This window comes from Epinephelus moara, chromosome 16, assembly GCF_006386435.1.
Source record: "Epinephelus moara isolate mb chromosome 16, YSFRI_EMoa_1.0, whole genome shotgun sequence".
Lineage (NCBI taxonomy): Eukaryota > Metazoa > Chordata > Actinopteri > Perciformes > Serranidae > Epinephelus > Epinephelus moara.
In genome coordinates this window covers 42,674,752-42,695,456 of record NC_065521.1, presented here as the reverse complement: position 1 = coordinate 42,695,456, position 20,705 = coordinate 42,674,752, and the positions used below count along the sequence as shown (strand labels likewise).

Here is a 20,705-nt window from a genome sequence, read left to right as displayed (position 1 = left end):
ATCCCAGGGGACATTTTATGTATTTGGGAGCTATTTAAATGTGTAATTTGTGGTAGATTTTATTTAGCTGAACTATTAATATTGTAACAGAATCTGAATCTCACTCTGAGTTACTGTTGTTGTTCACAAACTAAAGAAATATTTTACTGAATATTTGAAGGCAAGCTGTAAAACTATATCACTTATTTTGTTGCCATTTTATGTTCTTAAATTAATAATAACCTCCTGAGACCCTGTGTCCTCATATGAGGACATCACACTTTGGGTTTACTTGACCTTATACTTCATCCTGCTAACCTCAGACCTGTTGCAGTCTGCAGCTGATCCCAACACAAAAGTAGACAAGGTCCAAAACCTGATCAGATTTTATGGTTGAAACTTGTTTATTTACTACTAATAATGTTTGTAGTTTGATATTCCATACAAACTTTACCAATTTTAGCAACAGTAACGAGATAAGACGCTTAATAACACTTAATTATCATTGACAGTGTTTATTTTATTTTTTTATACATATCAGGTCCAACTGACCTCAGATAGCTAGGAGAAATTAAAAAATGCACACCAAACAAAAGTTCGGATCTCAGGAGGATAAAATACATATATATTTTTGTCATATCGTCAAGAATATCGTTATTGCAAAAATACCCTGAAATATCGTGATATTATTTTAGGGCCATATCGCCCTCCTCTAAGACCTTGTAACACACACACACATACACACTGTATACACAAATGGTTGCACGTGCTTTATGTATAACACTGTCAAGATTCACACACACACACACACACACACACACACACACACACACACACACACACACACACACACACGAGGAGCAGCTTCTCGATCCAAATGCACATACATGATGGGTTGGAGGTGCGGAGGATGGAGATGGAGGAGAAGGTGGAGGGGAGTGCAGACCTCATCGATCTGTCCGAGAGAGGGAGAGAGAGGGAGAGAGAGAGAGAGAGAGAGAGAGAGGAAACGAAGAAGAAAGCGCAGGGGCTGGCTGCATCTTTATTCCAGCAGACCCCTCCTCTCCTCTCCTCCTCTCCTCTCCTGTCCTCTCTCCCCCACCTCCCCCCTCTCTCTGCCTGCCAGCTGATGCTGAGTGGAGGTGAGGCGGTGTTTCTCTCTCCTGGACGGACGGACGGACACACTGACGGCAGGTTTGGGATTTTGACAGCGGCTGCTTCTTGGTGCTGACAGCGGGAGGAAACTGCGAATCTAAAGACACCAAACCAACAGCGACAGAGAGCGCGCAGAGACAGCGAGGCAGTGCGGAGTAACGCAGAGGGGGGAAACACAACAACTTCCTCGGGGCGGTCTGCGGGGAGCTGTGGAGCTGCTGCCACCACAAAGGTACAGATATCACACAGCCTGCTGCAACAGTGCAACCACACATATATATGCATTTATATGCTGTATGTAGATGAATGCGTCGGAGTCCTGGAGCACCTCAGTGCGCACTGCGTGAGAAAACGCGCCTGTGTCCGTCTGCAGTGTGTCGCTGTGTTTATGTTGAGCTGCCTCAGCTGTAGGGTTGCCATAACACACTGTATAGATACTGATGGCGCGTGGCGCGGCGCGTGCGTGACGTACTTGTAATTTAAACTGTTGTATCTGCGCATTTATGGTGCAGAATGTTTGTTGGCTGTGCGAGTGGTGCATTTTTATACTTGGTTCATCTTGTGGTGTGTTTAAGTGACACTGCAGGGTAGAGACGTGAAAGTTTGGTGCATTTAAGTTCACTTCAAACACCTGCTCTGATTAAGGAGCATCAGGGGCTGCTGATTGTGTGTGTGGTGCATTTGGGGGTCTTAATTTGAGTCAGGTTTGGAGTGGAGGTAATGCTTATGTGTTTTCTTGCATCACTTTCTCATTGTGTGTTTAACTGTGTGTGTTACTGTGTTGTTTGTGTGTGTGACTCTGGTGTTACTACTCAGATACTTTGCAGCAGATCTGTATGGAAGTTTGTTAGTGACTAAACTGCAGACAACAAATCCAAGCCTAGTTTTACGAGCCCTCACACAGATCAGTAAAGTCTCACTGTGTTTGATAGATTTTGAAGAACTTAACAACATCAGTGGATCCTTGAAGACAATTTATAGTTTACAGATTTGAGTGAGACATATCTATATTATCATCAAGCTTTAATTTACCTGAAAGTTTGTGACTTAAAATCTGACAGAATGACGGCTCACATGTTGGTCCAACCCAGTGGTGTTTTGCTGTCAGGTGAAGTTTACATGCGAGAGACATAAATGAAGAGCGAGCAACTTTGAGGGGTGTGAGGAAGGAGCTTCTCGTGCATATTGTGTGAAAAATGTGTTCCTTGTCCTCGAAACATCTGCTGTACACAATTTTGTCCCAACGTTCTCAAAATTACAAACCTCAATTAGTGCTAAGATTTGTTTTTAGGTTAGAGAGACTTCCATACATCTGCAGTGTGTTTTAGTTTTATTAGAAGAAACTTTTAGTGGAAGAAATGCAGTCCTTATTTAATAATAAAACAGAGGCAACTGACTCAAAGTCACAGTTTTAGTCACTGAGTTTTTGAACTAATATTAAATACAGACAAATAAATGTGAATATTTGAAGTTCAGTTACTTGCTTGTAAGGTTTTGACTGTGCCTCACTCATCATCATCATCATCATCATCATCTGCCAGTGGATGAAGTTTGCTCACTCTTCATGAACCTGCACATCTTCAACTTTCTATCAGTCTGAGCACCTTTAAGAATTAATTTCCCTGTTGGCTTCAAGGTTCAGCTTTTGATTTGATTTATTTATTTCAAATGTTTAAAAAACAAAATAAAATAGAATATAGCGTAGAAAAAACCTACAAAACAGAGACAAACAATAAATCATGAGCAGACGTACAATGAGAAACATAAATCAACATTTCGTGTCTGAAAAGAAGTAGGAAGAAGCAACATGCTTATCTCGCCCCAATCCCAAACTATACTAATCCATCACTAATCAAACTATTACTGAAGTTAACTCTCCACAACATGCACTCCTAAATACCTGATAACCAATTACCCCATGTATAAAACAAATAGGAACTGAGAATAGCAATAGTCATCTTAACAAATAATGGATGTCGTCCAACTCTTCTGAGTCTCCAGTGCTGTTGTCTCTCTGCAGATGAATGTAGTCATGCAGAAAGACCTCTCACTGCTTATTAAAGATGAAAGCATATTTGTGAGGAGCACTGTGGTGCCAGAGATGTGACGTTTTCCAGTAATGACCAACGACTTGTAACTAATCCCACATAAAAGGACCATTTACACAATAACTAGTCAGGTACAAAGTGTGTTTGTTGACAGAGATCCTAGCAGAGCGGTTAACTCATCAGCTAAGAGAGCAAAGATCTAAGCTGTGGTCATATTTGATAAAGTGTTTGCAGCAGCTGCACAAACAGAATAGAAAGAAGAGCCTGTGACATTAGAGAATCCAGTGGACCCTTCATATCCTCATTAAACTTGAACAAAAGTTCATAAAAAGCACGGTGCAAAACTGTGTATCTGTCATCTAGGTGTGTCTGCAGTAGAGGTGTATGTCAGCCTGCGGTCACAGCAAAGTAACCTGCTGCTTAATTTAAGAGCAGAAAGTTTGCTCATATAGCTGAATAATCATCCTGGCATCCTCCACTGCTCTTTTTTCTCCAGGGGGAGCTGTACCAAAAATCAAGCAAACATGTACTACGGTATCACACCAGTGTATTTAGATAAATGAAAACGCCTTTGTTTGAATTAGCCGAGCTGAATTAACATTTGTTTTAATGAAACAAAATATATAAAAGCAGATGAATAGATTTTTATGTTTTATTTTATTGAAATGAATTTTGGATTTTTGGCTAAAGGCTACACAGCAGTTACATCAAACAGTTTAATGAGGTGAGAAACAATGAATTCAATTTGGGTGCAGCACAGAATGAGACACAGTGTCTGCTAGTGCCCAAAAGCTACAATCTCCCGGGGTATAAAACTATAGTAATATATATTATTATACTCTTGTATTTCTGGCCTGGGATCAGGGTGTAGAGTTGATATTCAGTTAACAAGAGGGAGGTCCTTGAAAAAGAGAAGTACTCACACTGGTGATGAAAATGTCTTGTAGTTTTATTGCCAACCCAACCCATCGTTTATTTACTTATCATTATAGACAAACACACACGTCATTTTCTACCTTTGTAGTCTGTTGGCTTACGTTTTTGTCCTGTCGTAATTTCATTCTCCAATAAATTGCCAAACTTACAGGTAATGCAATGAGTGCTACAGACTCTGGAGTTTGCAGATGATGTCTAATCATCTTGTTTTACTGCTACAACTCACAGTGGTTTGGTAAGGAAAGCGGTATACTGTTCTTTCAAAACATTCTCACTCCGACCTCGTCACATATCGACATTTGGTCATGGACTCTCCACGTTGAGATATGATGTTGTTGTCGTTCTGGGACGCCGTGTCAACTTGAGCCTGTTACATGCGTGGTCTGTTTTCAAAGTACACTTATGTTTTTACAGGAAATGTACAGTTTGCATACAGTCTCTTTCAAAATAAAAGTGAAAAAATGTGGCTACGTTTAGCCAACACACACAAATGGTTGGGTTTTGGACAGAAACACAGGTTTTGGCTTTATAACGATCGGGGAAACAAACACCTACCTCCCAGGTGAAAGTCGTTGGTCGTTGGACCCACCCACAACTACTCGCACCCGCCCTACTCAGACTTCCGCCGCCTTAACTTTCGTCGTTGTCCTTCCACGTTTGCCCCTGATGCTGCTGGGTGCTGTTTATCAATAATGCCGACTGGCTGCGTATCATGCTGACGTGAAAGGATGGCTTTTTTTCGTCGGTGTCTAACACCGGAAGTCACAGCTACTTGACAGAGACAGCAAAATAGCTCAACAACATTACACCTATTAGTAATGTTGATAGACTTATTTAGACTTAATAGGTGATGTTACCTTCATTATAAGGCTCAAATATTTTTTGCAGCTCCAGACATTTTCTTTTTTGTTGGCCGAGAATGGCTCTTTTGATAGTAAAGTTTTCCGACCCCAGGCGTAGGATGTGGGGAATGGAGGGGCAGCACCTTAGCACCCTCTATTGCCGCCTCACTGTCTACTGTATGTCTTCTGTGAGAAAGGAAGATGTTTCTGTGTATTTTACTTGTATAAGCAACAGAGGTGATTATCCACCACAGCAAACTTGACAGTCCAGAGGCATTTTGTGCCTCACAGCTGTTTTCATTTTCTTTCACTCCTTTCTTTCTAGACCTAGAGTGAAGTCGTTCCATGTCTCAGCCAGGCACACCGTCTGGTACAGTGTGTTGTTATTTCCATCTCTAGAACAAGTACTCTAGAGTACTTTTTTTTCCCATTCTTGGGATTGAATCAGCTACACAGTATGGCAAGATGCTAATCTGTGCAGCATGCAGTGTTAGCATCAGTCCACAACAGGCTGCTTATTGCGACAGTAGACACAGAAGCAGTGCAGTCCATCCATTAGCTGCAACAGAGACAAAACAGAGACCAACATCATGTCTTTCTATGTAACTGTGACCATTTTGTCAACCGTGAACAAGCTGAAAGGCTGAAAATAAGCAGAGATTATATCTTCCTCCACAGTTTACCTGAACTGTATGAGCTTATTAACAGCTGTTTGTGTTACATGTTTCCTCTGAGGGGGCGGGGGAGCCTCCAGGTATCCAGCACAAAGGTTCTTCTGCAACATGCTGATCTTTTCTGTATATTTATCCCACAATACTTAATGCTTTTTTGTCCACTTGTAACATCACTCCACCCTGACGCTCCCTCTCTGTGGATTTTCTCGGAAATTTACTGTGTATGTTCCTAATGACCTCGCTGTGGGAATTCTTTGTTACTGAGTCTCATTAGCTGCGGTTACACCAACAATATTTCTTCAACCCGATCGAAGTCAACTTGACTATTCACCAGGACCCAAACAAAGTGATCCAATAAGACGTGTTTACATGCCCCAGTTCTGCCCGCTGTGAGGCATGTAATCTGCCAAAGATCTAAGAGAAGAAGTCTTTCTCCCAGCTTTACTGAGAAAATTCAATTCATTCAATACATAAAATATAGAATAAGAAGTGGTTCTACCTGTTTTTACAATTTAGTAATAAGTTAAGTGTAACCCAAGTAGTTATCTTCAGCTACAAATTACAGACGTCCCCGAAACATATGACGTCTACATCAGTAGATGCTACAGTTTACCGATGTTCCCGAAACATCTCATATGCAAGCTATTTCTATTTGTTGCATTAGACGACTGTGTCCAGAAACTCCACAATTCAGCCTCTAACAACATGTAAAAGGGCTACTGATTTAAAATCAAATAATGCATTCATTAATCAGAACAGTCACATAAAAAGGTAGCACTAGCAAAGCACCAAATATTATGTGCAGAGGGAGGCGCGTAAAAACAGCTATTGTTGCACGCCATGTGCACCACACTGAGTCATCTAATGTTGCCCCCAGGTGGGCAAACACAAAGAATATATAAATTCCAACCACAGAGAAATAATTGGGTCAAGTGTTTACATGGTTGTTAGGTGCTAATGTTTTTCTATTGAATAAATAATCAAAAGGTTTACATCACCCCCCTCAGTCTGATTCCCTCCAGTCGGGCCAGTCTCTTCCGATCGAGGTGGTTACATGAGGCATTTTTATTCTGTTTGGACTCTGATTTTTCCAACATGAGATATGGCGCAGCAGCGGGGCAGTGTGGCATGTGACGCACGTCAGGTGCAACCCCAAGCACACATTGGACGCATCGCTCTGCAGCTTGTCAATAGATGACCACGCAAAGTTAATACTTCTTTTACTGAAAGATCTGTACTTCCTCCACCTTTGCATAAGCTTAAAATAATGCGTGGACAGTCCCTAATTAAATTTCATCTCTAACCTGAGCTGCCACAGGAGCTGGTATGAAGGCTACAAACAGAGAGCCAGTGGGGGAAAAATGAATTTAATTCTGCGGGTGGGGAGGCTGGAACTAGGATAGTGGCGTAAAGTGCCTCGGGGCAGCATGTCCAGGCCAACATGAGTTTTGCTGCCGATGTTGGGTTGTACATTGAAAATAATAGGGCCATATGTTTTGATGCACGCCGTTTGCCACCATTGTGTTTTGGCCTTAACTCTGTTGTTGAAATGGCATTTGCTTCGGTGAAGAGCATAATATAACTTGTTAAGGGGTCAAAACTACGAGGGTAAGGACTTGGGACTTGTCAGTCTTAACTTAGGACTTAACGTGCCTTGGTCCCATCTCTGCTGAGTGCCCAAGTTTTACAACTGAGCTGAGCTGAATTTCAAAGTTAGATAACTTTTGTTTCAGCAGCATTTAGATTAAATTATTTGAGTGTAACACAGTTCTGAACACAATCCTGAAACAAAGTCACTCTGTTATGTACCTTCAGTATAACCTGTCTGAATACCTTTGAATTTACATCGCTACTTCCACTGCAGACAGAGCTGTCCTGCTGTGTCATATGACTCAGCAGAGAGACCCCAAACTGACAGAATAAAAAGAACAGGGACGGCTGACCTGAACGTCCCCAATTTGAACCCAGCCAGTGAACCTTGTCGTGAGTCGCCCCCGCTGTCTGTCGCCTGAGCAGCTGATAAAAACACCACACGACAACATGCATGAATCAGAGAAGACATATTAATTTATTAAAATAACACAAATGCCATCCGAGGTTGGAAACAGTAATGAAATGCCCGAGAGAATCAGCGTTACTGCTGCTTGATTAATTCTGGCATCTTGTTGCATCCTCATTACTATACTTGTCCAAATTTTATTTTCAGGAACTTTGCTTAAAATTTGACAACATTTGGGTGGACACACAGTGACTGTAATGACTTAGAACACAGTTAGCACAGCATTTCAAGTGTTAAAACCAGTCGCTGTAGCTTCACTTTCCTACATGCACTGCACTCTGCTGCGTGCAGGATCAGTAACAATAACATCAGTCTCATTAGTGCTGCTTTATCCTCTCACACGTACTAGAATTGGTACAGTGGCCCACCCAGAGTGCCACTACAGCCTTACATGGACACACACTTCAGGCTCTAAGTTTAACTGCCCGTTCATCAACGTTCAGGCAGCCAAAACACACACACAGCAACACGTGCACACACACACACACACACACACACACACACCGCAGCAGAGATCGAACCCGTCAAACGAAACACAATGTGCCTTAGATATGGACACTGGATGTGAGAAGGAGAGGAGGAACAGAAAAAGATATGTCAACAGAGATGGAGGTAGAGATGAGGAAAGGATGGAGGGATGAGAGAAGAAAAGATATTAGAGCATATATAACCCGTGTGTATTGAGCCTGGCAGTAACCCTGGGGAAATTCAGCAGCACAGCAGAGTTACTTTGCTGTTTTGATTTGATGAATATTCATGATCAGGCAGAGAGAGAAAAGGAGGGGGGCTGGTTCGTGGCAGCATTTTGATGTGTTGCTGCTGCAGCTCACATGGCGGTGTGTAGCAGAGACAGAGAGTATAGAGTGTGCAGCTAGAGCCGGACATAACCTCTCTCTGTTTCAGTGCATCAACCTTCACTGTTGTCCAAAAAAACTACTCAAAACACGTTAACAATGTTAATTATGTTGAACATGGTTGGACACCGTTCTCTCAGACATCACATCCATTTCCTGACTCTTATCCAAGTCCTGGTCCCAGTGGAAACATGCTAAGAAAGGTAGCCCAGGAGTTCTTCCAGCTCTCTCTGGGGGAACCGAAGGTGTAGCTACCAGATGGGGTTTAATCCATCCAGCATGGTTGTGCCCTGGGGTCTCCTCTCAGGTGGATGTGCGTACCTCTGCAGGAATGAGAGGCATCTAATAATGATGATAATCATCCTCAACTGGCTCCTTATGGTGTTAACAAGCAGTAATTCCACTCTTCTCACCTTCTGAGGGTCTCACTGTGACCCTGAGGGCGACACCCCTGTAAAGGACACTCATTTCAGCTGCTTGTGTGTGCGTGATCTTATTTAGCATTCAAAGCTCATAACCATAGACGAGGGTTGAGCTTCACCCCCATCCAGTCCAGTCCAGCATCTGTGTGCTGCACTAATCGACTTGTTGATCTCCGTCTTGCCCCTACTTGTGAACAAGATCCCACAGTGCTTACTCCTTCATGTGGGGCAAGAACTCACTACTAATAATGACTGGAATACAAAATGGATGATGATATGCCCATTAACCAGCGTTTCCTTATTCAGAAAAACAAATGGTCAAACAGAGATTGATAGGTGGTAACCTTTTAAAACCATGGAATATAGAAAGATGATAGAAAGAAATTGAATTGTAAACAACCAAAATCGGAATCTGCAGGTCAGACTTTAGAAAAAATCTGGATCGTCAAAGAAAATTGAAACGAGTGCATCTCTAGTTTCAAATTACAACACGTTGACTCTCTTGTCTGACCTCACTTCCTTCTTCCATCAGGTGGGTGTAAAACTCCTCCCCCTCGCTCTTGGTCAGAGATGGATTTCCCGGAGGACTTCCTGCTGGACGAGCTGGGTCACCTGCAGCTCTACAACGACTCGCTCTTCCAGAACAACTTCAGCTGCTTAGACAACGTGACCGACGCCTTACTGCCAACGGGGGTCAGGGTCACCATCGTGGTCGTCTACATGATTGTCTGCGTCATCGGCCTGGTGGGAAACTTCCTGGTCATGTACGTCATCATAAGGTAAGAGGAACAGGAACTGAACTCTTGTGGAAGTGAGTTAACATGTTTCAGGAATCTTCCAGAACCAAGGCAGGCTGCCAAACTGTCACTAGCTTCTGGAAAATTCTTGAAACAAGATCATCTGCATTGGAAAGAAGTTGAAATGATCCCACGCACATGTTTTTACTTGGTGTAAGTCTTTCACGACTTAAGAGCTCTTGATGTGATATCTTTGTAGTAAGCCTTGCTTTCACTCTTAGCCTGCTCTTGTTGAAAAGGACTTATGTGAGATTGTATTGTCTGAAATAGTTGAGAACTCTCAACAGCTCAGACTTCCAGTTCAGTGACAGCACATTTTCAGCCATTCCTTTCAACACAGTCAGGAATAATAGACCACTGTTTCTATAGCAGTCCACACCAAGAGGATGAAACACTTCAAACAATACGTCTATAATTGATCCAGTCTAAACAAATACAAAGGCTATTGGTTTTTACAGATGTTTTAGATGTTGTGAGGATTTTTCTCAAGCCACTGTGTCACTCTCTCACTCCGTGTCTGCGGCCCAATGATGCTGGTGCTGAATTTTTAGTCCATAAATCAATACATTGATCGAGAGAAACTTAGTCAGGATCAGTCTTGTTCGTAACTTTACTTATTTATCAAACAAAATCGCCAATACTTGCTGCTATTACATGTACATTTTCACTGTAAACTCAATACCTTTGGAGGATTTATCTTTGCTTTTTCTGATATCGGTGGTCAAAGGACAAAGGTCAAGGTTACTTTGACCTCACGTAATGTTTTTATCTATAACTCAAGAATTCATACGTCAAAACTTCACACAAATGCCGAATAGGGAAATATAATGTAGTAATATTTTATATCCAAAAAGACAAAGGTTAACTTCGCTTTGACATCATATTATTCTGCATCAAACACTTTTCTGGCCAGTACTCTTCATCATATCTCAGGAACAGAAGGAGAGACATTTGGTCAGATACTGAAATTGTGACACTGATTTTGGGTGTCCACCTTGAAACTGTGCTGATTGTAAAGATCTTCTGTACTGCTGGGGGGACGATGGGTGGACATGGATGTAAACTGTAAGAGAAACTTGTGCAGAGGCAGGGCGGTAATTTTATTGAATGATTTAACCTCACCATAGTTTTATTTTCATGGAACAGTGTGTAGGATTTAGGGGGATTCACTGGCATCTAGCGGTGAGGATTGCAAATGGCAACCAGCTGAAACTTCTCCCGATTAAAATTCCTTCAGCAGATTTTTACCAGATGTGTGCTCACCTTTTTTTCCGATCGAGATATCAGGAGGTTTTTAGCGGAGCCTGAATTATCTGCAGAGGTCTTTTCCTCTCCAAAACAAACAGAACAGTTGATTTAAACATTCAACAAAGCAGTTTCTTGTTAAGGAAATGTGTGTTTTCTTGGCGCTCTCATCTTCAAATAGGCTGCTAACCACAGTGGCCTATGTAAAAACATGCCCCATCTAGAGCCAGTGTTTTTTGTCCTTTCTGGGTTACTGTAGAAACATGGCAGAGCAACATGGCGATCTCCATAGACAAGGACCTGCTCTATATGTAGATATATTCAGCTCATATTAAGGTGATGAAAACACTATGATTCTTATTTTCAGGTGATTCTAGACTAAACAAAACATATTTATTATATTATATTCACCTTCTGGCAGTGTATCCCCCTAAATCCCACACACTGGACTTGAAAATAATCGAAACCCCAAACCAGTAATTCATGTTAAACATTAGTCAGGTAATACCTGCAGCATGAGAGGTTATCAGAGCTCTTTCCATCATCCAACACTCAAGGTGATATTTCAAAGCACACAGCCACTGAGTCTGTGTGTGTGGGTTTGTACACATGTCCGACTGTGTAGATGTTTTTGTGGAAAAAGCTGGCAGGCAGCTGTGTGGGTCATATGTGCCACTGTCTCTCTTCTGTGAGTGTGTGTGTGTGTGTGTGTTTGTCCCTGTGGATTTGATTGAAACAAGCGTAGGTGAACACCTGGGTGTTGTGTGAGGTAGAGTATATGTGCAGTCATGGTTGGCCTGGTGGGCAGCTGCTGTCTGCTCATGTATATCATGTTGAAGCAGGAGACTGTGTGTGTGTGTTTCTGAGTGTGTGTGTGTGAGTGATTTTGTTGTTGTTTGGATACTTTTTCTCTACATTTAATGCTGAACTTCAAGCAGTTTCTGGACTTTTTCTACCCACCATGGGCTCATTTTGGCTGCAATATAAAGACCTGCACCTCTGTGGAAACAGCACAATCATGGCTAGAAGTAGGAAGAGCTCAAACATATCGTTTTTGCAGTATAACACAGTAATAATGCCGTGAATCAGAACTTCCCACCGTGATGTCATCTATTCCAGGAGGGTGGTAAAGACGTAGTAGATTAGGGATCCCCCTATATGGAGTCTAGACGCTGGTGGTGGTGATGAGATGAGATGGAGAGGGAGCTGAGGATCTGGATGTGATGAGGAGTGGGCTCTGGATAAGGTGACTGGAAGTGGATGGGGTGGAGGAGGGTGTGTTGATTCGGCCTAAAATGACAGCTGACAGGAGCAGAGAGGAGAACAGATTTAAAGTTTGGCAGCAGCAACATAAATGGCTGAAGGAGATCGTGGCAAAGTTTGATTGGCTAACCGGGAGAGGGAACACCCATAATCAGCTGATTGGTGGAAGTGATGGATATAGCGTATTGGAAAAGAGGGGGCTCCACATGCTGTCGTCACTAACTATTTACATTTTCACAACCTAAGTGTTTTCAACCATTTACAGGTTTCTCACAGCAACTCTAGAGAGCCATTTCACCATGCAGAGGCACCAAAACAGTTCAGGGTTTCCTCACACATATATGTATTTGTAGCGGCCCGCCACGATTAAAGCATCTGCCACCACGTCCTGATTTTCTCCCTGGAGGAGTTCAGGCAGTGCATCTGGTTGTTCTTCTCTCTGCCATCCAGGAGCAGAGTCTGTGGCTCTGGGTGACACTGCACTCAGTGTTTCACATGCTTGGCTGTGAGCGGAAGTGGAAGGAGTTGGTGTTGCACGGCTACGACCACTTCTGTGGCTGAGACCACATCAATTTGTCCGCTCAGGCCCTGACACTGAGACAGAATTCATCTGTGGTGAGGGGGATGGTGGTGAAGCAGAACAGGGCTGTCCACCTGAAGTGAAAGGGTCCTGTGTTGTCACATGTAAAAGAAATAATATAACAATGCAATATTTATGATATAGAAAGAAGTCTGCTTCATCAGGTGACGCTATTGGGGGCAGCCACAGAAACAAAATGATGATATGATAAAATAAACTCACTTGTCGTTGCATGGATGTTTGTCCTCTTCAAAATCCTCCTCTGACCAGCTTGAGAAACTGTCAGGAGCTGAGTCTCTGTCGTTGTCACTACTGAATGTATCCTCCAACAAGACACTGACACCTTGCTCCGATGTATATCATTTCTGAGTCGCGCTGCATTTACTTTTTTGCTCAAGTATGTTTAGTCTTTGTCCCAATTCCTTTTGTCGTCTCCTCTCGGCTCTGTGTAAACACAGCCTGCAGTTCAGTTTAATTTTTATCACATTACTGTTTGTCTCAGCTGAGTCACTCATGGCCTCCCAGATGCCCTGAGGAGTGTAGAAATTAATGATTTTTCCAGGAGTTGGTTTATTTTTAACGAAACTTTAGATGAGACGTGTAGGGGGAAGGCATTTTCATGAATTATCAAAATTTTAATCTTAAATTTGGTTATTTTTGCCTTGACGTGACTGTTTGTCACAAACAGTTTGAAAATCAGACGATATTTTCAGTTTCACAGTTTCTGGCTGTGATAAATGGTGTAATTAAAAGAAAACATGCTTTCAGAGCTGCTGGCAGGTTTTTGGCTTCAGAGGTATTTGGATAGTTTTCCATTTATTCATCCATCTGTGTTTGTGCTAGAAAAGTACAGCAAAGGAGATAAAATGGTTTGTGCCTCCAAGTTTCTGAATTGCAAGAATAAATGACAAAAAACACACCGTAGTTTTCAATCGACTAACACCAGTCAGAGAGTACAGCTGTGTTTGAAAGAAACTGGAATTTTACTTTAATGCTGCGCTCGCACCTTTAGTACAAAGAAAATGATTGTATGTTGTATGTTTTGAATGTGTGTGTGTGTGCCTGTGTGTGTATGTTAGATTGCTCTCTCCATGTTACCACCATTGATACAGACAATAACTATCTTTGTGTCAGTCGACAGAACTACATATAGATGTCAGAGTGAGAACAGGTCTCACACACACACACACACACTGGAAATCATTCCATCTGTCTCCACGCCTTTGGAATCTGCACTCACACATACTCACACACAACATGCACACACTTCTGAAAACACACAAACACACACAGTTGCTTAACGACATCAGATCTCAGTCGGTGCCCTCAGCAAAAATGGCTGCCCTTGACAACTTGCCCTCATCACGGGTGTCAGAAGGCAGCAGCCTCCATAATTTAACTGTCGGGTTGGATGAAAAGGTCTGATTACACAAAATGGCCGACCACAAACCTTGCCATCACCAAATGAGGCAGAGCAAAGTGCAGGTCTCTGGCCTCATTAGCCTCTGATCCCCTGCAAAGATTCAGTGGTGAATTTCTGTTATTGCGTTGGATGCTTTGACTCGCACAGCTCCAGAGGGCAGCACAACATCTGTGCATTACAGAGAGACGATACATTCTGTGACAGGTTGAGAAGGGGCTCTGAAAGGATGTTTATCCCACAATAACATTTGCAAAGAAGGAGGAAACTTCTCCATATTTACCAAGATTAATTTGTTATGATCTGGGTGATATACAGGTGGCTGTGACTTCGAAGGTTGGTCCTTGTGCAAGACACTGAACCCTAAGTTTCTACCACTGGGCAGCTAGAACCTTGCATGGTCAGTCGCTATGGAGGAAAGTAGTAACATCTTCATCTTCACTAACGTTTTAAGGCACGCAGGCGGTTCTTATGCACTTTTCATACTTAAAACTTAAAGTAAAAAGTAAAATTAATGAACCAGAATTTGAAAATCCCACATAATCATGAGCCTGTAATTTATGTATGACCCATGTGTGTGAGAAGGCTGCGATCACATGACCAATACACTAATGTGAGTAAAGAGGGAAGTAGTATAAAGACCAGAAGTCTACTTAAAGCGGCAGGTTGTGATGAGAGGGATCAAACACAGATCTCTCCCCAGGAGATCGGTGTCAACCATTTTAAACTAACGTGAACCTCGAGTTATTTAAAGTATGTCGTCACAAAGTTTCTTTTTCTAAACCTAACCAAAGTAACTTTGCGTTAAGTACGTAACTTTATGTTAAGTATTTAACGTTATTCTTGGGGTGCTAATATGTTTAATATCATAGGAACTGTTGTACATGCATTTTTGTAAGACTCATACAATCTGTTGTGTGAAGATCTGTTGAGGAATGATCTGACGAATTTACAAAATAGATTACTTGATGTTAGGGCAGAGACTGTGCATCACAGAGAGGGAATACTTTTTGTACTTGAACCCTGCTATTACTTGTGTAACTTCTCTTTACATACTAAGGCTATTAACTGTGACCTGAAGTGTATACAATTATAAAACATTTAATAGTTGGGCAAAGACTTGACATTTAACTGCCTTAGCATGAAACCTGTTGGTTTTTGTAAACATCACATGCGCCAGCGCGAATACAACACATTTTCATCCCAAGTCGTCACATATCGCCGCTTTGTCAGTGACCTTTCACACCTACATATTACGCACTAGGTGTCCTCCTGTTTCTGCTGTTGACATTCCGACATGTCGCTACCAACGCAGGGATGTCTCATTTATTTCATTTAATTTATTGTTTATTTGGAGAGGACAGTGCATATTAATGAACAATCGGTACAAATACATGACGTCATGTAAATATGCTGGATTTAGCTAGAAGCTAATTTCCATCCGTAGTCTTCAAAGTAGTTCATCAAGAAAAGCACACGGTTAGGTTTTCAACAAGAGCTTGTGGTTAGGTTTAGAAAAAAAGGTTTAGAAGGTTTAGAAAAAAAAATCATGGTGTGGCTCTACAGATATACACGAAGCAAACAGCGGGTTCCCAGGTGAAAGTCCAGGGTTTGTTGGACCCATCCACTGCCCCTTCATCCTTTGGGGACTTTCTTGCTCTTATCCTATATTAGGTCGTTACCAGCAGCGTTTCAACCTGACGTTGTCCAGTGGCGTATCATACCACTGATGCTGCCCATCCCCGCATCATACTGCTGTGACAGGTGCTGTCCAGCTGACTGGCGGCATACCATAACACTGAGAGAGGTTTGGTCTGGTTGCGTACCAAACTGACCCTGCCCGGCGGTGGATCATACTGCCACTAAAGGTGGCTTTGGGCGCCAGTGTCAGATGCCGACATTACTGACAAAGCGGTGGTATTCGACGACTCCAGAATGAGAGCGGGCTAGAAAACGGTATGCAGTAATCAGTAGCCGGATTGCAAGTATTCATCATGTGTACGGGGATGTGAATAAGCAGGTTTCTTTGTATTCCATGTAAACATCATACCCTGAATATGATCAAAACTAGGATGATTCTCACAGCCGGGATACTCATTTACATGCAAACACACTCAATGTGACTCTGCCAGACTCGGTGTAAAGGTGATGGATTGTGGGTAATTGGGATGGGATGGACTCTATCCAGGAGAGATGCACCAAGTTCAGGAGCTCCAGTCTCATAACAATGGGCCGCCCGACCAACTCACGTATTCATGTAGACTGCACAGAGAGGAGGAAAATGAGAAAAATGTAAATGAAGTCTGTTTTCTCTGTGCACCAGATGTAACATTTGGATGTAGTTTTTTAGAAATAATCACAGCTAAGAAACGTCTGAGTCATTCTTTGGAAGCAGATGGGAAGAGATGACATTTAACCTACACAAAACACAAGCCCACACGCGGACACACTCACGTTTTACTACTACTGTGTTCACGTGACGAGGCAAAATTCTAAAACTTCTAAAAAGTTACTGTCTTCTGTTCAGAAACCATTTACAAAATAGCTGTAGCATCTTATTAGTGTTTATTGTCACTGTTTTTGTCAGATAGTAAAGCTGTAAAATCATTTGGCCGGCAGGGTAAAGCTAATGTGCCACCAAGTCTCTTCCCTCTTAAGCATGAATTTCTTCTTAAAGAAACAACAATAACCTAATCATCCACTTTATAGGGGTAGTTTACCTAGATGTGCCCAGATACATCAGCTCAGGTTATATCTGTGAAAAGGAAACTGTTTTGTTTTCACACATCAAAGCCTGTTTACAGGCGTTGTTTGGTTTTGCTCATAGCCGACTGCCGTGGCCGCAAGCGTTCTTTAGTTTAATGCGACGTGTGATTGGCCCTCTATTGCATCAGCTACAACCTGTCCCATACAGTCTGTGTTGTGATGAAGTCGAGCGTGGTGTATTGTGACACTACAGTAAATTGCCACCAGACGCTGCACACCAGTGATGTTTGGGGTCATTTTAGGGAACTGAATCCATTCACATTGTAGGTATTGGATGAAGTGGAAGGTATCAAATGCAGCACTCTGTTGGTATTGGTATCACTTTGGGGGTACTGGTATTGATTATGGTATCATCATTTTTCTTAATTGTGGGTTCACTAGCAAGGACCACCACAACAATATGTCGTTTAAATGTTTAATTGTAATTCAAGAGGTGTTAGTTGTTGAGTACTGGTGAATGGATGTGAGTAGGGGTGAAGATGGAAGAGGGAAGTCTTCTGATAGGTTGATCTTGGAGGATGTACTGGAAATCGGGCAGAGTAAGAGTCAGTGTGGGGGTTCTGTCTCAGGTGTTTTCCACCCGAGCTGATTGCAGGACCCCCAGACGGTACCTAGAAAGAGACATGGGAGAGGTATGTACCAGATTGAATAAGAAAAGATGAGCGGAGAAGGAAAGAGAGGATGAAGGAATGTTGGTAGGTAAAAGGGAGGGATGATGAAGGTTGAGGTTGAGGCATGGCACTGCTCCCGAAGTTAAATTAACTTCATTTGTAGACAGGTAACAGGAATGAGGCTGTGGCCACCAATCGGAAGATCGGCGGTTCGATCCGTGGCTCCTCCAGTCCGCATGTCGAAGTATCCTTGGGCAAGATACTGAACCCCAAATTGCTCTGAGTAACTGTTTCATTGGTGTGTGAGTGTGTGTGAATGGTTACTGAGTAGCAGGTGGCACCATCTATGGTAGCTTCGGCCACTACTGTGTGACACGTAGTGCAAAAAGCGCTTTGAGTGGTAAGAAGACTAGACAGGCGCGATACAAGTACAGTCCATGGCCCATTTAAAAAGGTGATATCTCTGCTGCAGCGATTTTTAAACTGTGAGAGCTGATATAGCTCAGAAATCTCTGTTAGCTCAGTCAGAGACAGATTTGTGTATCTGGCAGATGTAATACCACATGCTTTTCTACTCTTTCTGAGTGAGTACTGGAAAGTTTCATTCTTATTTTTAAGAAGTTTTTATCTCCCAAACTTTGCTTTGTCCTTTACACTGTGCTGCCTCTGCAGTTCTTCACAGTCACTGCGAAGACAATTTAGTCATTCTCTTAGCCAGATGGAAAGATGTGACATTCAACCCACAAAAAACAGACACACACTGTAATTATTAATTACTGTAAAGTGCCTCCCTTGTGGTATGGCTATATTAGATCAAGGAGAGAACAAAAGAGAAACGCGGGCTCGTGCTGTTCACGTGCCAGGTGTGTTGGAAGGAGGCAGGGACAGTGGGAGGCAGGCATCGTGGGAGCGCAGCAGAAAGAGACAAAGAAAGATTGACAAAGACACAGAGGAACTCTGGAGGATATTTCCAGTGGGTGGTTCACTCAAATACTTGGTTCCAAAGAGAGACTGAGATGCCCACTTGGATTATATCAACTGGACTCCTCCCTGTTACAAAGAAAAATCAAAAATGCAAAGGGAAAATCAGAGCAACAACAAAGATAGATGAATACAACATATACAAGGTAGTGGTGGCAACAGATACAGACAGAACAGTGCGTTTAGAACAAAGAACTGCTCTCTGACCCATCATTTATCATTTTCAGTCTGCACATTTCCACCCAGTCACCAGGAGAAAATGTTGGCAGTGTTCTATTCTGTGAATCACAAAATCGTTTCTAAAGTGACGTAGTCTGTGAGCTGACTTTGTCATCAGGACATGGAAGAGAGGTGGATAGCGTGTCACGTAGGTGAGACGCCTGCCAAACTGCAGACCACTGCAGACTAGGCATGTGCCGGTATGAGATTTTGACGGTAACCAGTATTACCGCGGTAATAATAATAATAATAATGATAATAATCATATTAAAACAGGCGTTATCCTATTTTCGCGCTCTACACTTAAGGTAGGCTAATATTCGTTTGACTGTTCATGAGCGACAGCACGTACCAGGCATCTCCTGTCAGTGCAACGCATCATCACACCAGTTGTTTAAATGTGTAGGCTAATATAGACCTGTTAAAAGTTTAATAGAGCCGTTTCTTAACTTCACGATGGTGACTCCACCCAGCAGCTTGTTGAGCTCCTCGTCGTTGCGGACAGCCAGCTGCCGGTGACGGGGGATGATACAGGTCTTCTTGTTGTCGCGGGCAGCGTTTCCAGCCAACTCCAGGATCTCACCGGTCAGATACTCCAGCACAGCCGCCAGGTAGACGGGGGCACCGGCACTCACACGCTCCGCATAGTTTCCTTTGTGCAGCAGCCTGTGAACACGGCCAACTGGGAACTGGAGCCCAGCACGGGAGGAGCGGGTCTTTGCCTTGGCTCTGGGGGTTCTTCTGATAGCCTAAATGGTCCCACACCACCGACTTCGTCCTTTTCGCCGGTGGGAAAAGTTCAACTTCGCCTCCTCCAGCCATGTTGCAGTTTGCACGTGAGTGGATTTACACTGATTACTGATGTACTGATCTGACTGACTGAGGCTGCCCCCCCCAATCATTGTGCTGACTGCAGCGGCTGCACGTGCATGTTTTCAGAGTGTGTACCAGTTAAAATGTACGACTGGCACAGAGTTATTTCTGAGTTTTGAGTTCCTGAATTTCCCATTTATGAAAAACGTAGCGTAGGTTACACCGTCGGCCTTTACCGTCAGAACAGAAAATGGGCGGTTAGTGACACCGTGCCATTCTTTTACCGTGGTAAACCGTGACGCCAGTAACCAGCACATGCCTACTGCAGACTACTGTTTAAGACCAACAATCAACAAAAACGGTCGTGATTTAGCGAGTCATTGCTGTGTTTCTATCAACTTTTTAGGCACCAAACGGGGGTGTCTTGTAGTGAGTTGTCGCTGTTTTGCCCCTAGCGATAGTGCCTCGAAAAGCAGGTGTTTCTTACCGAAACATTGCTGTATTTCCTGCCAGGATAGTGGCATGAAGGGCAGTTGTTCTTTACAGAGACATTGCTGCTTGCTCAGCGGGCATTGTGCCCCCAAAACTCTGTATTTTAAGCCAAAAGTTGATCTCTTCCTTACCATAACCAATTGGTTGTAAACTTACTGACATGTTAATCACAGCGTTGTTGGAACATAAAGTTCCAAGCTGAACTTTTGAATGCGTTCTGTGGATTTTCTCTCTCATCTCTTTCACTGCAGCTGTGTGAAGGAATCACTTCAGGGCTCGTATGGACTGGAGGAATGATAGCAGCAGCCCATAACTCTTTAGGTACATCTATCTCGTGGGTATTGTGTTATGACAGACTTGAAAAAATTTGAACCTATCCATTAAAAATTAATAGCTGTTTTGTCAGGGGATTCCAGCTTGTCTATGCAGCATCGTCAGCAGCTAGTTTGCATTTTCTCTTCATTTTTCTCTTCACTCTCTAACAGTGTAAATGATACGAGTACTTTGAGCTGCCTTCCTTCAACCTCAGAGGATCCTGTTTACTGTAAA

General features: G+C 42.8%; 2 protein-coding genes across 2 annotated transcripts in view; one reads left to right on the top strand and one right to left on the bottom strand.

Annotated features, from left to right (window-relative positions):
* The first annotated feature begins 1,126 nt into the window (after window positions 1–1,126).
* oprl1 (opiate receptor-like 1) overlaps window positions 1,127–20,705 on the top strand; it is a 156,276-nt gene continuing 136,697 nt past the window's right edge. Inside the window, exons 1-2 of the mRNA XM_050065673.1 lie at window positions 1,127–1,366; window positions 9,502–9,748. Coding sequence (XP_049921630.1) covers window positions 9,540–9,748 — 209 coding nt within the window. The 5' untranslated portion in view covers window positions 1,127–1,366; window positions 9,502–9,539. The remainder of the gene's footprint in view (window positions 1,367–9,501; window positions 9,749–20,705) is intronic.
* On the bottom strand, window positions 17,606–19,673 carry LOC126402768 (histone H2A-beta, sperm-like). The gene is made up of 3 exons (XM_050065009.1): window positions 19,656–19,673; window positions 19,302–19,600; window positions 17,606–17,651 (listed from the first exon to the last, which is right to left on the bottom strand). Exons 1-3 carry the CDS (start codon window positions 19,671–19,673, stop codon window positions 17,606–17,608), a joined length of 363 nt encoding a protein of 120 aa, XP_049920966.1.

Bases quoted from the DNA above. Each gene is read 5' to 3' on its own strand.
- LOC126402768 (XM_050065009.1), bottom strand. The intron at 17,652-19,301 runs GTTAAGAAACGG...GTCTCTTTCTAG, and splicing joins GGTGGAGTCACCATCGTGAA to GTACCGTCTGGGGGTCCTGC.